We start from the raw sequence: 18,119 nt of genomic DNA, 5'->3' as shown, positions 1-18,119 counted from the left end.
TTTTGATTTATGCATGCAAGCTCGCAACTGCTGGATAATACATGTTTACCCATACATTTTCTTGTTAGGGTCGTGAAAATCGGTTAACCTCAAAAAGAGTCTGCCCAGTGTAGTTCACTTTTATACCGGCAGGTTCGCTACTATCTTTCAAAATTTTTCGATTCATCCATGCAATCTTGCAATTTGCACGATAATACATACTGTCAGCAGTAAATCCATACACGTGTAGACTGGGTATTAATAATGATCGTGAATAAATACAGCAATCAGCTGTCAAGTGACAATTTAAAGATGGAAGACGACAGTGGCGTTAGTTTTGTTAATTGGGACTTGCTATGACTTAATTTACTAATTGAGTTAGCGTTTATTCAGTAGACCATTACACTGGTTTATAACTAAGAGGAAGAGAAATAGAGAAGAAAGCTTTTAATTCCTGTTAATAGTGACAGAGATAGAGTATCTGCTATGTCAAGTCGATACGCAAAGAGCATGTGACGTAATTATATCAGCACGAAAAAGCAACGTAGAAGACTTCATTTAAAAGTCGTACTGTAGGTGAAGTAGGTACCCGGCTTCGCATGAGGTCACTTCGTTCATGGATATACACACATTAAAGTGTAAACTGAAAATCAATCAAATTTGACTTAAAAAAATAAAGACATAATATTATTATTAATTTAAATAATATAGAACAATAGAAATAAATGCATTTGGTAACTATAAAATCAAACAGCTCTTAGCATGTCATTCTGGTCAGATACTTTTTAATTTAGTATGTATCCGGCGCATAGAAATATCGACATGTCTGTTCGAGTCTAGGAGAAAAAGTCAAACAAACTAGCATACATACTATGTATTATATATTATAATATTATATAGATGGATAGATAAAATATAAGTCTGTATGTAATCACTCAATATAATTATTTATCTCATTAAGAACTTTTACAATAAATTAATATGAAATACAGTGTTTTTTTTTTTTGTGGCAATACTATATTTTTTATTATTTAAAATGAAGTTTTGTCAATTGGTACCTCCATATGGTTAACTGGTAGGATACAGTCATTAGGAGGTATGCCATGGTCCAGTAAATCAGAACTGATATCTATATTATCGGTGTTGAAAATTTCCTATTAGCACATTGGTAAGCGATGGTTAACGGAAAAAAAAGTGCTAGGACAGTCATATACTATGAGGATGTTAATTTCAAGTCGGTAACCTCCATATTCTGCTATTTTGAGATAATCACATAAAGCCATTTAGAACCACAAATTTAATAGAATATTTTCATTTTGAAAATATAATTAGTAAACAATTATAAAAAGTGAATAGTAAAATAAATCATTAAAGTCATTTAAATTAATAAAAAACTTTCAGTTCAATTCTATTTAGCTAGCAAAGAGCTTGATTTGATATTATTTTATGAATATACATTTATGATGTTAAAGTACCTACTGACAGATTCAGAATCAAGAAAAATATCAAAAAAGGTTAAAATTAAGCTAACCAACTTGGAAACTAATCGTCTCATATACAGTTCTTGAGTGTTGTACTGATAAATATAAAAAAGGGATTGGTCCTGCAACCCAGTGACTAAAAGTTTCTCTCATCCAGTTTACTATTATAAAATATATAATGTACTCCATAGTAGGCGATTATTTAAAGCCTACCGTCTAAGAAAAATAGATTAAAGACATTATAAACTTAAAAAATAAACAGACCCATCTGTCGTCAGAATCGTCAAGAATTGAATTTAGAATTCGTATCAAAGGTAAAAAATATGTGACAGCGCCATCTGTCTTAACTATTGTATTTATAAGATTATTTTGTTAGGAATTCAGATTAATTTTGTATGGCCGTCAGGTCATGTGACCTCAGCTACCGAAATGTACGCAATGCGGTAGGCTTGAAAGGCAAAGCCTAAAACCTTTGCGCATATTATTATTATTGTCAATGGCTGCGGCGTTATCCAAAATAATTAATAAGATAATTTAAAAAAATAATTTCTATTGCTTTCAGTCATATGTAAATATACTCATTAGATTGTTTTTAAAAATTAAAAATTAATTTTATATACTTAATGACTTTTGATGTGTATAAATGTTTAGGAAAATACATAATTTACACTCATCGCTCAATTTTATATCGTCAATAAACTATTGAAATTTCATTGATTTAGTGTGTCGTTGTCATTAGTGTGTACCTATTCATCAGTAGTAATATCGTATTACCTTGTTATTTCCAGTAAGTATAATACCTGACAAGTGTGCTCTTTTTCTCTGATCTCTACAGCCTACCTCTTTCCAAATGTCACCCTTCTCCACCGATGTCCATGGTTGTATAATAATATAAATATGTATATACCTACATAAGTAATATCTAACTTTTAAAAACAGTTTATTCCTCTTGAATGGATGTACATGTATTATTGCATTGTCTTTTGTTATAGGTAAGTGTGGTATAATAAGTACATAATATACCTATTGAATTATTATTATCTTTACCCACAAATTAGTACCTACCTAATTATTAACTATTTAGTTATTTTCGTATATATTAGGTATGTAAATAAATTAATTATTGTAAGAAATAAAGTATTTTAGTAGTAGTTTTTACTAAAATAACTTAAAATCAAAATCTACAAGGTACCTACTGACTTCTGGATCAAGATAAACTTTTCATGATAAGATTGATCTTATGTGAATGCGTTCCATTACCAGCATCGACTACCAAAATTAGATACGGTATAAATAATTTTGTTAGAAACACTCGAAAGATAGATAAGAACAGTACATATTTAAAAGAGACAGAGTATTGGCAGCAGCTCGAAGATTTTTCGGAACGCAGTTACACGAGAGACGTAGGCCGAGGAGGTCGTGTTGCGGCTGGCGGGCTCGCCATTTTTATTAATTCGTGATAAATTGACAGTATTTACCGATATATGACACAACTACAGTAGTTTAGATGCAGTTTTAACAATCGCAATGTAAAATTTCATTTAAAACGTTAGCAGTGATAAAATAACACGAGAAGAAGATTGAAAATAATTCAGTACATATGTTTGGGTGTTGGTTACATAGATTTGTTGTCATACATCGTTGTATGGCCGGTGAACCCTTTTGACAGGACAAAATACGTTTGTTTTATTACTTTTTATAACAAGAAATCTACGGCTCATAGTTAAATATAGTTTTTAAATTTTGACGCAGTTTATTTTTGTATTTTCTGTTAGTTTTGTTTAATCGTTACTAAACAAAGGATCCGCGCGAGTGTGTGACTTGAAGTGGTGTTGTTATTTACTTTGTTTCAATTTTTGAGATAAGCCAGTGTGTTTATATTATCAATTAAATTTCGCGTTTAATATAAAAGTAATATTGGAAACGGACAAACATGGCTTCCGAGATGTCCAAACGTAATATTGAATCGCAGGAGAGGCGTGAAGGATACACGGGAAGGAAATTCGCAATAATGGCTGCTGTGGTCCTTTTTTTGGGGATCGCTGTCGATGTCAATTTTGCCGAGGGCTCCTTCACCAAGAAGATGATCTCGATTAGTGAAAATTTAGAAAGGGCCCTCAAGGAAGTTTTGGCCAAGGCGCAGATCGAGTATACGGAGCCAAATGTGAATGTGACTTATTTGTCAACGGCAGAATTTAACGATAAAGGAATGGCCCATCTCTACAACCTGACGACAATGTTCATCGATGTCATACAGAAAAAGGAGGCATATCCTGAAGGTAATAAGTTGTATTTTTTTTTAAAACATTTGCTTATGTACTTACCTATATTGATTTTTTATATCAACAAAATTTGTGGAGAGGTAGTTGGTACGTAGGTGCCTCTACCTACATGTACGTAAATTGTTGAATTGTCCAACAAAAACATTGTTTCAAAACCGATATAGTGGATTTATATCACGTAAAACCCCAGCTTAATCTATGCATACCTACTTAAGTAATAATAAAATTGAAGTCTCTATTCATGGTTTCGAGATAGCCATAGGTATTATCTTTTCTTATATTTTTGTTTGTATTGTTAAAACAGTAATCATTGATAAAACTTACAGAGCTTATACATATGTACTACACCAGCGGTACCAATTTAGTCGAGTTTCGTCTCGATATTTCAAAATAAAACTTCTCGAAAATAACGAGCTTGCAACAATTATTCATCACAGCGGAACGTAGCGGTGGAATGGTGAGGTGAGCACGCTTGCGTCTAATCTTCGGTCTAATGGCACTGACTGGTTATTCATATAATTATAACGGCTGGGTAGAGGGGGTGCGCGCCTAGACCCAACCGTTGTCTATGTCTTCATTATATACACATTGTACACATACTATCTATCCATCCGATATACTGGATTATTTGTTAGGTTAGGTTTTCTGCATAGTTTGGTTGTTTCGTCGAGTACTTATAAAACAGTTTAACATAACTCATTGATGAAACTTACATGAGCTTGTCGACTACACCATCGGTACCAATTTCGTCTCGATATTTCAAAATAAAACTTCTTCTCTAAAGTAACGCGCTTGCAACAATTAATCACAGCGAATAGCAGCGGTAGATTGGTGAGGTGAGCACGCACGTGTCTAATGTTTGATCTAATGGCACTGACTGGTTATTTATAGAAACGGAACGGCTTGGTAGAGGGGTGCGCGTCTAGATCCAACCGTTGTCTATAAGTTTCCTCATCCTGTACGCCTAGTTATCTGTCTACTTTTCATTTCCGTGTGTGTTAAAGTTGCGTGCCGTCGCTAAATGTCTAAATAATTTAAAATTCATAATTTCAATCAGCGTAGGTACTCAGAGACATTCGTCGGCGGGTACCTAAAGAGGTACTTTGTAGGTTTTGCAATCGCGGGATTCCGCACGATTCAAGAATTTCGGGAGCAGATTTTGTAAATCAAAGTATCAAACAAGAACAGCTTTGAAAAATGCCTAGGTATTTCCACAATGAATCAGTGGGTAGGTATATATTATAGAAACTTATTTGTAGGTACATTATTTTTCTCTTTATTTATTTATTTGCCATAAATTATTTCACCTTTCATAAAAATTGAAAACATTTTTGAATAAGATTTTGGTAGGTCGGTACCTACCTAAAATGTATTTTTTCAAGATTGCCGTATTAAAAAAACTTTTTCCTAATAAATCATAATACAAACTGTTACTAAACGTCAAATATTTAATTAGGTAGGTACTTAGTTATATTATGTTTTCTTTATTAGCAAATGCACATGTATCTAATTAACAATAATATCTAAGTAGGTATATACAAAGATTAAAAAATGCGCAATTTATTGTTCCTGATAATATTATGTTTCCACCATTTCTGGGATATCGGGAATGAGATACCTATAATTCACTAATTTCCTTGTAAGTAAATAAATTGTTTTTGTGTAGGTATTGTGTTCCTCACATAATTCCAGAAACATATTTTATATTTTATCAGCATTGTGTAATTTGCATGCACTAAATTGACTAAATGACTAAAGTATACATGGAAATACTGAATACATATCGATATCACACTGCGGTAGGCTGATTTCATAAAATAATTGCGAGATAAAAAGAACTTTTTATATTCCTACAACGTTTTTAAATTTCCTGTAGAATCATAAATTATAAACTTGACTTGACTAGCTTAAACGATCAAAAAAAATTGTATTTGATAGAAATAATACTGAAATGTCATTTTGACACTCATATTGATTTCCATAGTAACGCACGTAGGTATATATTAATAATTTCCTAGCAACTAATAATAGTGGATTGGATTACGGATTTCTTCCGAAATAACTTTTCATACAAAACAGTATTAACTGAAAATGAATTTAATCCTACTTAAAAATGGCTAAAGTATTAAAAAAATGCATTGGCATCGTGTTCTGATATATTCTAAAAGTTTCAAATGTCTAGCTAGTCGGGAAGTTAGTTAAAAATCGATTGCAAGATTTATACCGGACAAACAACCACCGGACAAATAAGAATACGACCTAATAAAAACGTTGTAATAAATAAGTATATAGGTACTTGCAATAATTATTTGTATTTTTAATCAAAAGCAACCAACCTTCACATTGAGCTAATTTAGCACATGGAGAACAAACTAATCCTACTCTCAAGTACCTTTTTATATATCATATTTATATATATCATATTTTATATACATATATTTTATAATTTCATATTGGCAAATGAAATTACATAAGTAGTTGGTAGACATTTCAGCGATTACCTGCGTATATTAAACACGCTTTCGTCAATCAATAATCTTCATTTTTATTAAAAAATAAAAACCTAATAATATATTTCCGTGGATGGTGTGAATAATGAATATTATGTTGATAAGTCTAAAAACAATAATAATTCTCAGGCCACTATTTGTACGCATGACTTTCAAACTAAAAATTAAAAACATTCATGTGCATCTATCATTCTATCATATACACAAGACTCCTATCGGCAGCTATCGATGGTAGTTTTTCATATGTTTGTATCGAAGTAGGTATTATAATAATTGTTACAATAAGTTAGCCGCCTAATCAGTCAATACTGTCTATCTCGCTCTAAAAATTAGCACACACAAGAGAGGTGCTGTTACAACATAGCACAATGTAACGATCACAACTAATTTATTGTAATTGTTCTGTTACAATAAGTGCTAAACTTCGATACACCGATAGCCCTCGATAGCTGCCGATAGCAGTCTTGTGTATGGAATAGTTGCGCCGATTTACTACAGATCGCCATACGTACAAATAGCTGCCCTGAAAATTGATGTTTTTAGACGACATATTCACGCAATACACGGATTTTATACCTACCAAGTTATCTTCATTTGAAAGAAATGCATAAGTACTTATCTCCTATTTTGATTGAGATAATTATTGTATTGTTTTTCCTAATATTGAGTCATAGATGACGATAGAGGTCATTCCATATTTTAACCTATTGTAACATTTTGCAACTAAATATTTATATCCATGTACCTATTATATTCAGCAAATTTTCCTTGTCTCTCTGAATTTCGATAAAAATAATAACGTCACCCGAAACTTTGTGAAATTACTTACTATTCACATAATTTGTCATAATCTAACAATGATATACCTAGGTTTGGTTTCGAAATACTACAACAGGAACTGGATATTCCAATTTGAAACGAGAATCTAGGTAACCTTTTCGCCTATATTTCATCAAATAGTTAGATACTAAGTGTTGGCATATTTAGTTAAGACGATACTTCAGTCAAACGGCAATTAATTTTCAACTATAGGCGCGACGAAATTTTGTACTCGCTGGCAATCGGAGAGCGAACGTCGAGGTGTGAATACGTCAATTTGTTTCGTGATGGCGACGGGGGTATTAATTCTTAAATCGTGTAAAGATGACTAAAAACGTTACCCATTTACTTGGAAAAGAAGACATGTCAACGAATATATCGTCACTGTTCTGGCAGAAGACACTAATTCGAAAAAATGACATATTGAGTTAGTAGCAAAATGTTCCTTATTTCAAACTTTACCGTCTGGAAACCTTCTTAATAAATAAGCAGTCTTTATTTTAAAGTCATCCTTTTTACGATTACTTAATAAACTCACATGATAGACCATTATTTCAAACTTTTTAACAACTTCAAAGTCAAATTACTAAAAACTAGTATTCTCCAGTTAGTGTGTTCTGCCAGAACAGAGACGATATTATTATTATTAGATACTGATAGAACATTAAATGGACGCATGTTGGATTTATATGACAAATTATATTTGGTTCGGCGGGTGTCGTTTGCACAATCTTCGCGTCGCGTAGTCACGATCGTTCTAGACCGTGCCCCAGCTGAGGTATATCCTTAAGTATCTTTGAAGGCAGTTGATTTAACTTGGTTACATAATATACAATTAGATCATATTTTTAATAGCAAACTTATCAATATCAGTGGCGAAGAGTGGAGGTAGGCTGTTAAGATCCGACATACCTGCATAGTACACACTAATCTTTGTCAGTCAAACGTATTTGTTTTCATTGAACTAAGACTACAAAGTGTAGATAGTGTTTGTTCGTTTTTAAAATTTAATTTTAAACCCTGTGTAACCGAGCTATAGTAGATAATAGTAAAGAAATATTCGTTCATATATTATAAAATATCTACAACCCAAACCATACATGATTTTAGATATTTTATACCCAAAAGAATGTTTTTATCGATTATGGCTTGATTATGCAGGGAATTTTAGAAAACTAACCAACACCATCTGTATCTGTATTAAATATTTACTTATATATTCTTAATTCAATGAAAACAAATAAGTATGACTAAAAAATTGTGCACAATTTTGTTATATCGCCCAAAATCTACCAAAACCATTATGGTTTGGTTTGGGCAGGGTTTAATTGATTTAAAAACTAACCGACACCAAACACCATCTGTAAATTGAGTCGTATAGTATCAAAAGTAGAACTGTCGCAAGTATATCGAATTTTAACTAAGTATGTCAAATTATTCTTCTGACCATAATGTACGACTAGCAATATTAGCAATAATCAAAATCATATCTGTGTCGTATAAAATTGTGATGGAAAATAGGGCTTGGTATCAGAAATAGAACTGTTCAATGCTTTGGAAACAAAAGTAGAACTGTTGAATTTGATTTGAATTTCTAATTTCTATATGTAGAAACATAGTTCATGCTATTATAACACTAAAAACCCCAACAAAACGTTTTTCGTCGTTTTCTCGAAATGATGAATAACGCACAGATCTACTTTTGATACTATACGACTCAATTGTAGTCTTTGTTCAATAAAAATCAAATACCTACGTATGACTGACAAAGTTTAATCTGCACTATTTATGTTAGATCTTTTTTTTTCTTCAATTCATTTATTTTACATATTGTGGACATTACAAATTATAAGTTTAAGACGTTCACAACATGACATTTAGAAACAACGAAATATTATAAAAACAATATTAGGTAATCTTAACAGCCTACCTCCACCCCTCGCCACTGATCAATATTACTTATGTAAATTTTAAAAGTCAATACGATTCTTAAAATTCAATAATTTAACCGTTATACTTTAGTGTTTTTCAAGTAACGGAACATACAATATTAGGCAGATTTCAAACCAGATAACACAAATTATATGGCGCCAGAATGCCAAAAAATGGGACGTTGTTATATTCCGTGATAAGAAAATACATTCTCATGTAATCTCCCATTCTATACAAAAGTTCTTGTTGTGTTGTTTCCGTAAGAAAGGGTCCCTTTAAATTTAAAACGAGTTCTTGACCCTTTCTCTCCAAAAATAAACACAATGAAGCTGTCGGCACTAAATATTTTCTTATCAAACATTTAAGATTTTTGATCTGCAAAAGGTCAACCGGTTTCTGCTTGAAACGACCAAAAACATAAGTTCACGGAGATACGCTACCTACTTCCACACTGATAAAAAACCTAGCTTGTTCAGTAGGTATGTAAATAAGTGTTTTTATATAAGTATTTATGGATTCTGTTGTATAGTGATTTGAAACGTAGCGAGTAGGTGATTCATGGATTTGGTGGTAACTACTGCACTATTTCTCTGTCACTGTAACCAGCTGGTCTATTCTATACACAAGCCTGCTTTCGGTCCGCTACGGCAGCTAAATAGGGTAGGAAAGTATCGAATTATTAACACTTATTGTAACAATTACATTAATTTAGTTATAATTGTTACAATAAGTACCATGTGTTAACAGCACCTCTCTTGGCTGTGATAAATTTTAGACCGAGATAGACAGTTTTGACAGTTCCGACGGTTAACTTATTGTAATTGTTACAATCGTGTTAAGACGATACATCAGTAAAACGGCAAATAATTTTTAACTATAGGCGCGACGAAATTTTGAACTCGCTGGCATTCGGAGAGAAAACGTCGAGCTGGAAACACGTCAATTTGTTTCGCGATGGCGACTAGGGTATTAATTCTTAAATCGTGTAAATATGACTAACAACGTTACCCATTTACTTCAAAAAGAAACCATGTCAATGCTTATATTAATATTGTTACTAATAGAACAATAAACAGAACATTAAATGGACGGATGTTGGATTTATATGACAAATTATATTTCGTTCGGCATGCGTCATTTGCACCCGCAATCCGCGCATCGTCTAGCCACTATCTTTTCAGACCATGCCTCAACTGAGGTATATCCTTAATAATTCGATACTTTCTACTCTTTTTAGCTGCCTTAGCGGACCGAAAGCAGACTTGTGTATAGAATAGACCCGCAGGGGTGGACATTGCCACCTCAAGTAGATTACTCCACTCTGTTCGGTTCTCGCTCGTGCTCGTAAGTCTCTCTGTAGGCAGGTCACCAAGTATCGGGGGGATTAACGTAGTTTTATTCTTACCCCCGATGTTATGTCTAAGTTCAGATGGTTGCTTGAGTGTGAATGACATAGTATGTTCGGGCAGTGAGGAATGATACACGAGTTGGTATTTTCTTGGTTTTATTTTATTGTAATTAAGTTCGGTAACACGACACTAAGAAATGACTGTCATATTGATTTTAGTTCGAGTTGAAAGGTTTAATTTATACTTTGGAATTTAGATATGGCGAGAGACGGAACAGTGTCGCTTGTCGACTACATTATAGGACGGCTCAATGACAACTGTGTGTTCTTTGCGTCATTATCTATGGTCTATCAATGACCATAGACAACAGCGTGATAGTTGTAGGGTTATATACAAAACCTCTACACAAGCCACTGAAGCCGTAGCCTTCTGCACTCCTTTAACATTAAACGTGACACGCCTAGTGAGTGTTTATTAGTCCGCAGGTAGAATAGCAAAAAGTTGCACCGGCGCATGTGGAGAAGCTGCATTTTCATTCGTTTCGTCTAGCCGCGTGATGTCACTGCCTCCGACACGGTCTCGCCTATGCGCGCGGAGGAGAGTTGCAACATTGTCGACGATTTGATTTATGACCATGACCCAGTAGAGACGATTTTGCATGTGCGAACGGGTCTTGGAAAACATGTGATGTATGACAACAGACCATGAGTACCAACGACAGTTAGTAGTGTAGTTAGAGCTTGTGATTTCTCGATTTCTTTGAGAATCGAGCGTGTTATAGAATATTTCATAAATCGTTGGTCGCGGGGGTCGCGGGATAGATCCCTTGGCCGGGCAAATAAAACTGTATGTTTTTTAATGTTTCTCACTAAGTAACTTCAATGCATGTCTGTTTTAGCACTTTATTTTTCGGTTACCCATCGCCTACCTCCCTCTAACAGGCACTCTTCGCCACTGGTGTGTGCATACAGCATTCTGACGATTAAGGGGGGACATGCTCGTCAAAGGTCAAAATTGAGTTTTTATTGTATTTTCAAACCATGATCCTGGACACTCCTTAAACGTTGTAGATAATCTAATTACATAATTTTGAAGCCTTATTATCCTTTATAGTTATTTTAAACATTTGATTACTGCATAAAGTATTTTTGTTACATAAAATAGTATTCTTTTAAACCTCTCGCTCTAATGTTTTAGAATATAGTCATATTTCGGTACATAACTGTGCAGTGGTGTTAGGATTTTTTACATTTATTAATTTTTAAACGCATTTATAAAACCATTAGTATAATTTATTACGAGATAATTTTTGTAAAATATTCACGATAAAAAATTATATTGATAACTCTGTGATCCCAAATTTGACAAGAATTAGGCATTTTATTATTCAAAAAATCGGCAAGATTAACACATTTGAAGATGATTCTAAAGATATTTATATTAAGCTATGTCTTTGACCATTCAAGTGTGATAAACATCTTATGAATAATGATAGCTTTATAATAATTATTGACCTAAGAATAAGGTAGTGTTTTTTTGAAATACGCCATTTCTTTTGGCATTCTCCAGTGGTTAAGCTACAACATACGGCCGTAGCCATAAATTGACAAACTATAATTAAAGTAGGGAGTAAAATTATGTTAACGCGCGTATTTGAACATGTACCTAACCGAATTTATGCAGTCATCAAATGTTTAAAATAACTATAAAGGATAATAAGGCTTCAAAATTATGTAAATAGATTATCTACAACGTTTAAGGAGTGTCCAGGATCATGGTTTGAAAATACAATAAAAACTCAATTTTGACCTACGACGAGCACGTGGGCCGTTAAACAAAAATGCCTAATATACTTATACCCCCCATTTTTTTAGTAAGTACCTACTTAACACCCCCCGATTGAAATTCTGTAAATAAGACACTGAAGTACTTTATCGTTTTTCCGTTCAAGATCAATGGTTAGCTAAGCGACAGCATCATTGTCTAAACCTAAACTCTAAAAAAATAAAGATATGTACATAGGTACATTTTTTTCGCGATTATTTTGGGAATGTGAATACTTGAATACTTGTCTGTCATGTTCATCCACAAAATAGGGTAAGTTAGCTTGACCCATTTTTTCAACCCCACCGCCGTAAACTTAGCTATAACATGCTATGCAGGCATCCCCTTGTTCGCGATTTGTGGCTTTTTTGAGGGTGCTTCGCGTATTTTAATGACGCAAAATATTCTGTAAAGTGTAAACATTCAACGGTGCTTCGCAACCAACCCGTTTGTGACAGGTTTCAGAACTACACTGGAAAACAGAACTTTTGGCACCAGGATAATGAACGACGTATTTACTTCGTATTCTAGTGTTTACTTGTATCTAGGGCCGTCATATCGAAAAAAAGTGTTTATCAAAACTTACTTATATAAAGAATGCAATAATTTCTTGGAATTGATGTAATTCAAATTTTTTTTTCGACCATGTCCGATCCTATGGGCCTCCACAGAGTAGAGGTTTGTATTAAATAAAAAAGAAAACCCATAAACGTGTGTATTAAAGCGCCTGTACACGTGCATGGTTTTACTTGCACCAATCGTGTGTATTTTAAACTATCTCGATAATAAACTGTTAACAAGTAAGAGTGCTGACTGTCTCGCCAATCTCATTCTTCAAGCGTAAGCGAGACGCGGTTTTGTCATCGTATTGGAGCTATTTGACAGATTCAGACAAGTTCGTAGGTAATCGGTAAACGTCAAAATTTAATATTCTATGCGGTGTATGTAGTCCGTATTTCTTCCGGCATGTTCGCCACTATCGTTCTACTGCGCATGCGCACCTCCATGCAAGTACCAAGTATTGTGTGAAAATTCAGAAGCTATTACACTATTATCACACTATTGGTGCCAGTAACTCCATGCACGTGTACAGCGCTATAGTGCTATTGATTTTGAAAATAATACAATTTTAATTAGATGTAATATTGATAATTCTATGAATAGCTGAGATGGTGAAGTGCTTATTAAATGATATATTTGTAATTTAATGGGCTCGGAAACCACCTAAGCTGACATTAAAGTAACGGGAGTTAATTAATACAATGTTTTTCCATCACTGTTTATTGACAGTGTCATCTACAATCCTACAAACTTATCCAAAGAACGGTCAAAATGGAACTACGAACTACATATGGCCACCATATTGGAAAAATCATTCTAATGTCAGATACTGTCCAGTTGCGAGTATTGATTGGGTAGTTTTCGACCGTGGATCACCCATCCATTCTTAAGATAAGTTTGTAGGTCTGTACCGTGATGTTGTGCACTGCACCCCCAGGTATTTAAAGCCGCCGACACTATCGATGTTCCGCCCGTCGCTAAACAGAAAGAAATCTGGATTAGCACAGGTGCTATTATGTAACGTTGGTTTTCTTCGCGTTTATTTTTTAGACATCGCTATGTGAACGAAACCAGTCTATTGTGAAATTTTATCTCAATACCACAAAGTGAGCACTGAATCCTGAAAAGAGTATTACGCCATGTTAGGAATATAATAGAAATACAAATATAAATATACTGTCACGATTGCGCATTTTGTTATTGATTATTATTGCATCAATATTGTTTATATGGTGTTGATAAGATTTCTATTGGATACTTGGAGTTAGATTATTTATTTTATTATACATATTGTTATATTAGATGTGTCATTCATTTAATCATTTGATCGCTGGGTGATAAAATCGATTGTTTCAGTTTAATGATGTTTAAGATAATTTTTAATTCTCGAAACGTTGATGAGCAAACAATATTGTACATACATAATTCTGAAAACACTCATGAGAAAGTATAGCCAATAGAAAAAATCGGTACAATTCGGTTATGTTATGTGGAATATAGCGGGAAACACATTTTGAAAATACCCGATATACTGGATTATTTGTTAGTTTGGGTTAGTTTAGATTAGGTTAACCTAACAAATAATAGATACAGTATATCGGCTATTTTCAAAATGTGATTGACAACTGACTTGTACCAGAAAATCTTTTTGAAAAAAGTAAGACACGCGGCAGGAGTCGAACCCGCGTCTCTTGGGTATCGCGCCCTGTGCATTACCACTATGCTACTACTGCCATGCTTAATTGCGACAAATTTTAACGATTGGCCTTTTTAATACCTGCTCCGACCGACATAGTCGCCTCATAACAGCCTACCTCCACTCTTCGCCACTGCAGCACCGTTCACCCCGCGAATAAGTCAGGAAATGCATAATACCTACATTTGTACTACTACTATCTACTACGATAAAAAGGTTATGCGGCGGCACTACGTAGATACGTCGTACACAGTGCGATTAGCAAGAAGTTCTTGAATTCCTTCCTTATCTCCTGAAGACTCACGTGATTACTTTATTTTTCTTTCAGAAAGCACCCATGTAAGTATGTAGGCCAGTGGTTTCCAAACTTTATGTTACTACGCCTCCCTTTAAAAGAATCAAATCTTGGCGCCTACTTCCCCATGTACTAATATAAATTGCACTTACTAATATAACAATGAAAAATTTATTTTTTAAAAATAAACAAAGTCTTACTACTTAAGTACCTACTTATATTATACCTATTCATTTTTAAATTAATTTGTTTTTCATTCAATGAATGTGCTTGTTTATTAGCGCAATCAATTTCAATAGTAGTCAATCCAAATTCATCATCGGTTCATTGACAAATGGATTCTATCATGGGCCCCACGGATTTACCTATCGCTGAAGTTAAGGCCAGTGTGGTGCTCTAATGTAGTGTTTCCTATTTTTTAAGTATATCAATCGTCATATAGGCATCACATCAAAATGCAACGCACAACCACATGTTTAAAATATTTAATAGCCCTGAAACAAAGCAGCGCCTACTATTAATAAAAAGTGCATTAGCAAACTAACCAAGAACTCAGTAAATAGATGTTTGTTTGCTTCTATATATCTGGCGCAGAAATCATTTAAAAATGGAAACATGGCGAACTTATTTTTTTGTAATTTTGATTTCCAAAGCTCCAATTTTTTTATGAATGCCTTCACTTTGTTTTTTTAAACCAGTAAATGCATTAGTGGTCCTTGCATTGATTTATTCACTCATCTTTTTTTTTTTAATTTCAACCAAATGGACAAGTTTAACAACAAAATTATCGTTCCTAAACAAATTTGCCTCAAATTTCAACATTATCATTTGACCCTTTTATTTCATTTTTAAGAGTTAGCCAGCCCGCTTCACAATAGTATAGAAGTGAGGTATTATAAAATTAGTCTCCATATTTTCAGACAGGTTTGCAAACAACCTTTTATAGGACTGTTTTTTTATGTAGTTTATAACTAGCGGCCGTTTTATAAACTATGCATTTGCAAACTGAAAACCTGTGGCTACAATACTAATAATTGTGTTAAACATTTCGCGCCTCCCTTTGCAACACTCCGCGCCCCAGTTTGGAAATCGCTGATGTAGGCAATGCCGAAATAGCATTTGGTTGAAATGAAAATATGGCCGCCTCTTCTAATGACTTCCTCTCTTCATATAATAATATACTACATCCAGTCAAACGTGTTCCTTGCCGTTTTGTCGCTTGATTTATAAAAACTCGATCCACTGCATGACGAACACACGTCGCTACTAAATATACTATTACTAGCGACCTGAAACCTGAAATTAACACGAATTGGACGTTGTAAATAATGTGAAAACTATAAATTTAATGTTGAAATTTCACAAAAGAATGACCTTATTTTACATATACTTAGTAAGTACATTCGCGCGTTTTGCGACTCTGTTGCATTATTAGGTTCAACTAATGTGTTAATGCAGATTTAGACAATAGGGTTTGTTTCTCTCAATGTATGTACCTACGTATCCACCATAACAGTATGGTGTTAACTGACAATTTTATATTTATTTAAAAGCGTACTTCAGTGAAACGGCAAATAATTTTCAACAGTAGGTGCGACGAAATTTCTCACTAGTCGCCAATCGGAGAACGACCGTAGAGGTGTCCGCACGTCGATTTGTTTTGTCATGGCGTCGGATGAAAATATTCTTACATCGTGTAAAGATGACTAAAAAACTTTACGTATGTACCTACTTAAAAAAGAAAACATGTCAATGAATGAAACTAGTATTATTAGTAATATATCTAACAATAAACATAACATTAAATGTACGCATGTTGGATTTTTATGACAAATTGTATTTCGTCCGGCACGCGTCATTTGCACAATCCGCGCATCGCCTAGCCACGATCGTTTTTGAGCCATGCCTCAACTAGAGTATAGCCTTAACATAATTTAATAGTGATTAGAACCGCTTAAGTAGGTACGTGCCAAAATAATTGTGTTTTCATTTAATTCGTACATAATATTCACGTTTAGTTGACTAAATAAATATGTTTTTGAAATAAGTAACTGCATATCAGATGATATAACAATTGTATTGTTACCTTACGTTTTTCGTCTATATAACGGTCATTTTCAATAGTGAGAAGGTAAAAATAGCAATGCAATTAAATCCTTTGGATCCAATACTTACGTAAACCGCGTGAAATGGATCCCGCTTCGAGATGTGACCTCGCTCGCTACTTGTAGGCGGTCGTTCTGTCACTACTTTTCCCTCCACCACCCGCCAGGTCTCCACACTTGTTATGCAGGCGTATAGCGTGGCGTAACGAACGTTATGCGCTCTTCAAATTTGTGCTGAAAGTGTCTCAGGAGTAACTTCCCAAGACCTTGGTTGGCGTGCACTAGATTGTGCGTGATTCCTACTTCGACTATAATGTATTGCGGTCAATTCTCGATGAGAAAAGACCTTATCGCTCGCCGTAAAATGCCGCAAACCTGTTTAAAACCTGAGAAATGTTCCCTCGTAGATACCAAGTCACAATGGACGACCGCTCCAACTGAGGGTCGGACCGACTTGAGAAGCTCTTCCCTTTCATCCGACATATGGGGACACTCCCAGAGGAATTCTGCCACTACTCCACTGTGGTCGCATCTAGATGGAGATATGTGTATTATTTGATAAATAGAAACGCTCTACGGATACGATTCTTCGTGCACATTGCCGTTACGATTAGATAGAAATGATGACCTGTATATTCCGAGTATGTAATACATTTTACTTACGGAGGCCACAGGCCACCCTAAACTCTCGCTGGTAGAGGTGTAATGTGAAGAAAGTAAATAGAAGTCCCGGAGACAATTATTTTTGAATACCTTTTGAAGTTATGCTATGTGGTTTTCAAGAACTTCCTAGAGTCACTTTTATTGTAGTTCAAAATATTCCAGATTGTACTTACCTTAATAGTTTTTTTTTTATGAGGAATTGATCTTACCCGTTTGCTCGACATAGTATGAAGTTCATACTTGGGTCCAAACCCACAGTGAAAAATATTATGTGAATTTTCCTACTTCTTCATAAGCTTGTATTCCTCAATTTTCATTATATAATACAATATGAAAAACCGTATATATACTTGGATCCGAAAACAAAAGCATTTATTTTAGCATCAAAATGATAATACGAAACTGTGATTAGTTTGGGTGTAGTCGACGAAAATTTATGCTTTATAAATCTATTATGAAATTAACATAACAATTATTATCGCTTTTCCTCTACGGATTCTTTGATATACAATTTATGAATGTTAAAAATGTAATACATACCTACTTTATTTTTAAAAAGCACATTTAAGTAGTACTTATTTTAATATTTATATATGCTCACATTGTGAACGAGAGATAGAACA

General features: G+C 34.0%; 1 protein-coding gene across 1 annotated transcript in view; it reads left to right on the top strand.

The window, feature by feature from the left end:
- The first annotated feature begins 2,850 nt into the window (after positions 1 to 2,850).
- Positions 2,851 to 18,119, top strand: part of LOC147070009 (prominin-1-A-like) — a 219,707-nt gene continuing 204,438 nt past the window's right edge. Inside the window, exon 1 of the mRNA XM_085949898.1 lies at positions 2,851 to 3,739. Coding sequence (XP_085806024.1) covers positions 3,394 to 3,739 — 346 coding nt within the window. The 5' untranslated portion in view covers positions 2,851 to 3,393. The remainder of the gene's footprint in view (positions 3,740 to 18,119) is intronic.

Source organism: Rhyacophila brunnea, unplaced genomic scaffold, assembly GCF_057557595.1.
Source record: "Rhyacophila brunnea isolate RB1 unplaced genomic scaffold, BYU_Rbru_1.0 scaffold_22, whole genome shotgun sequence".
Taxonomy (NCBI): domain Eukaryota; kingdom Metazoa; phylum Arthropoda; class Insecta; order Trichoptera; family Rhyacophilidae; genus Rhyacophila; species Rhyacophila brunnea.
This window is presented reverse-complemented; position numbering and strand designations above follow the sequence as displayed.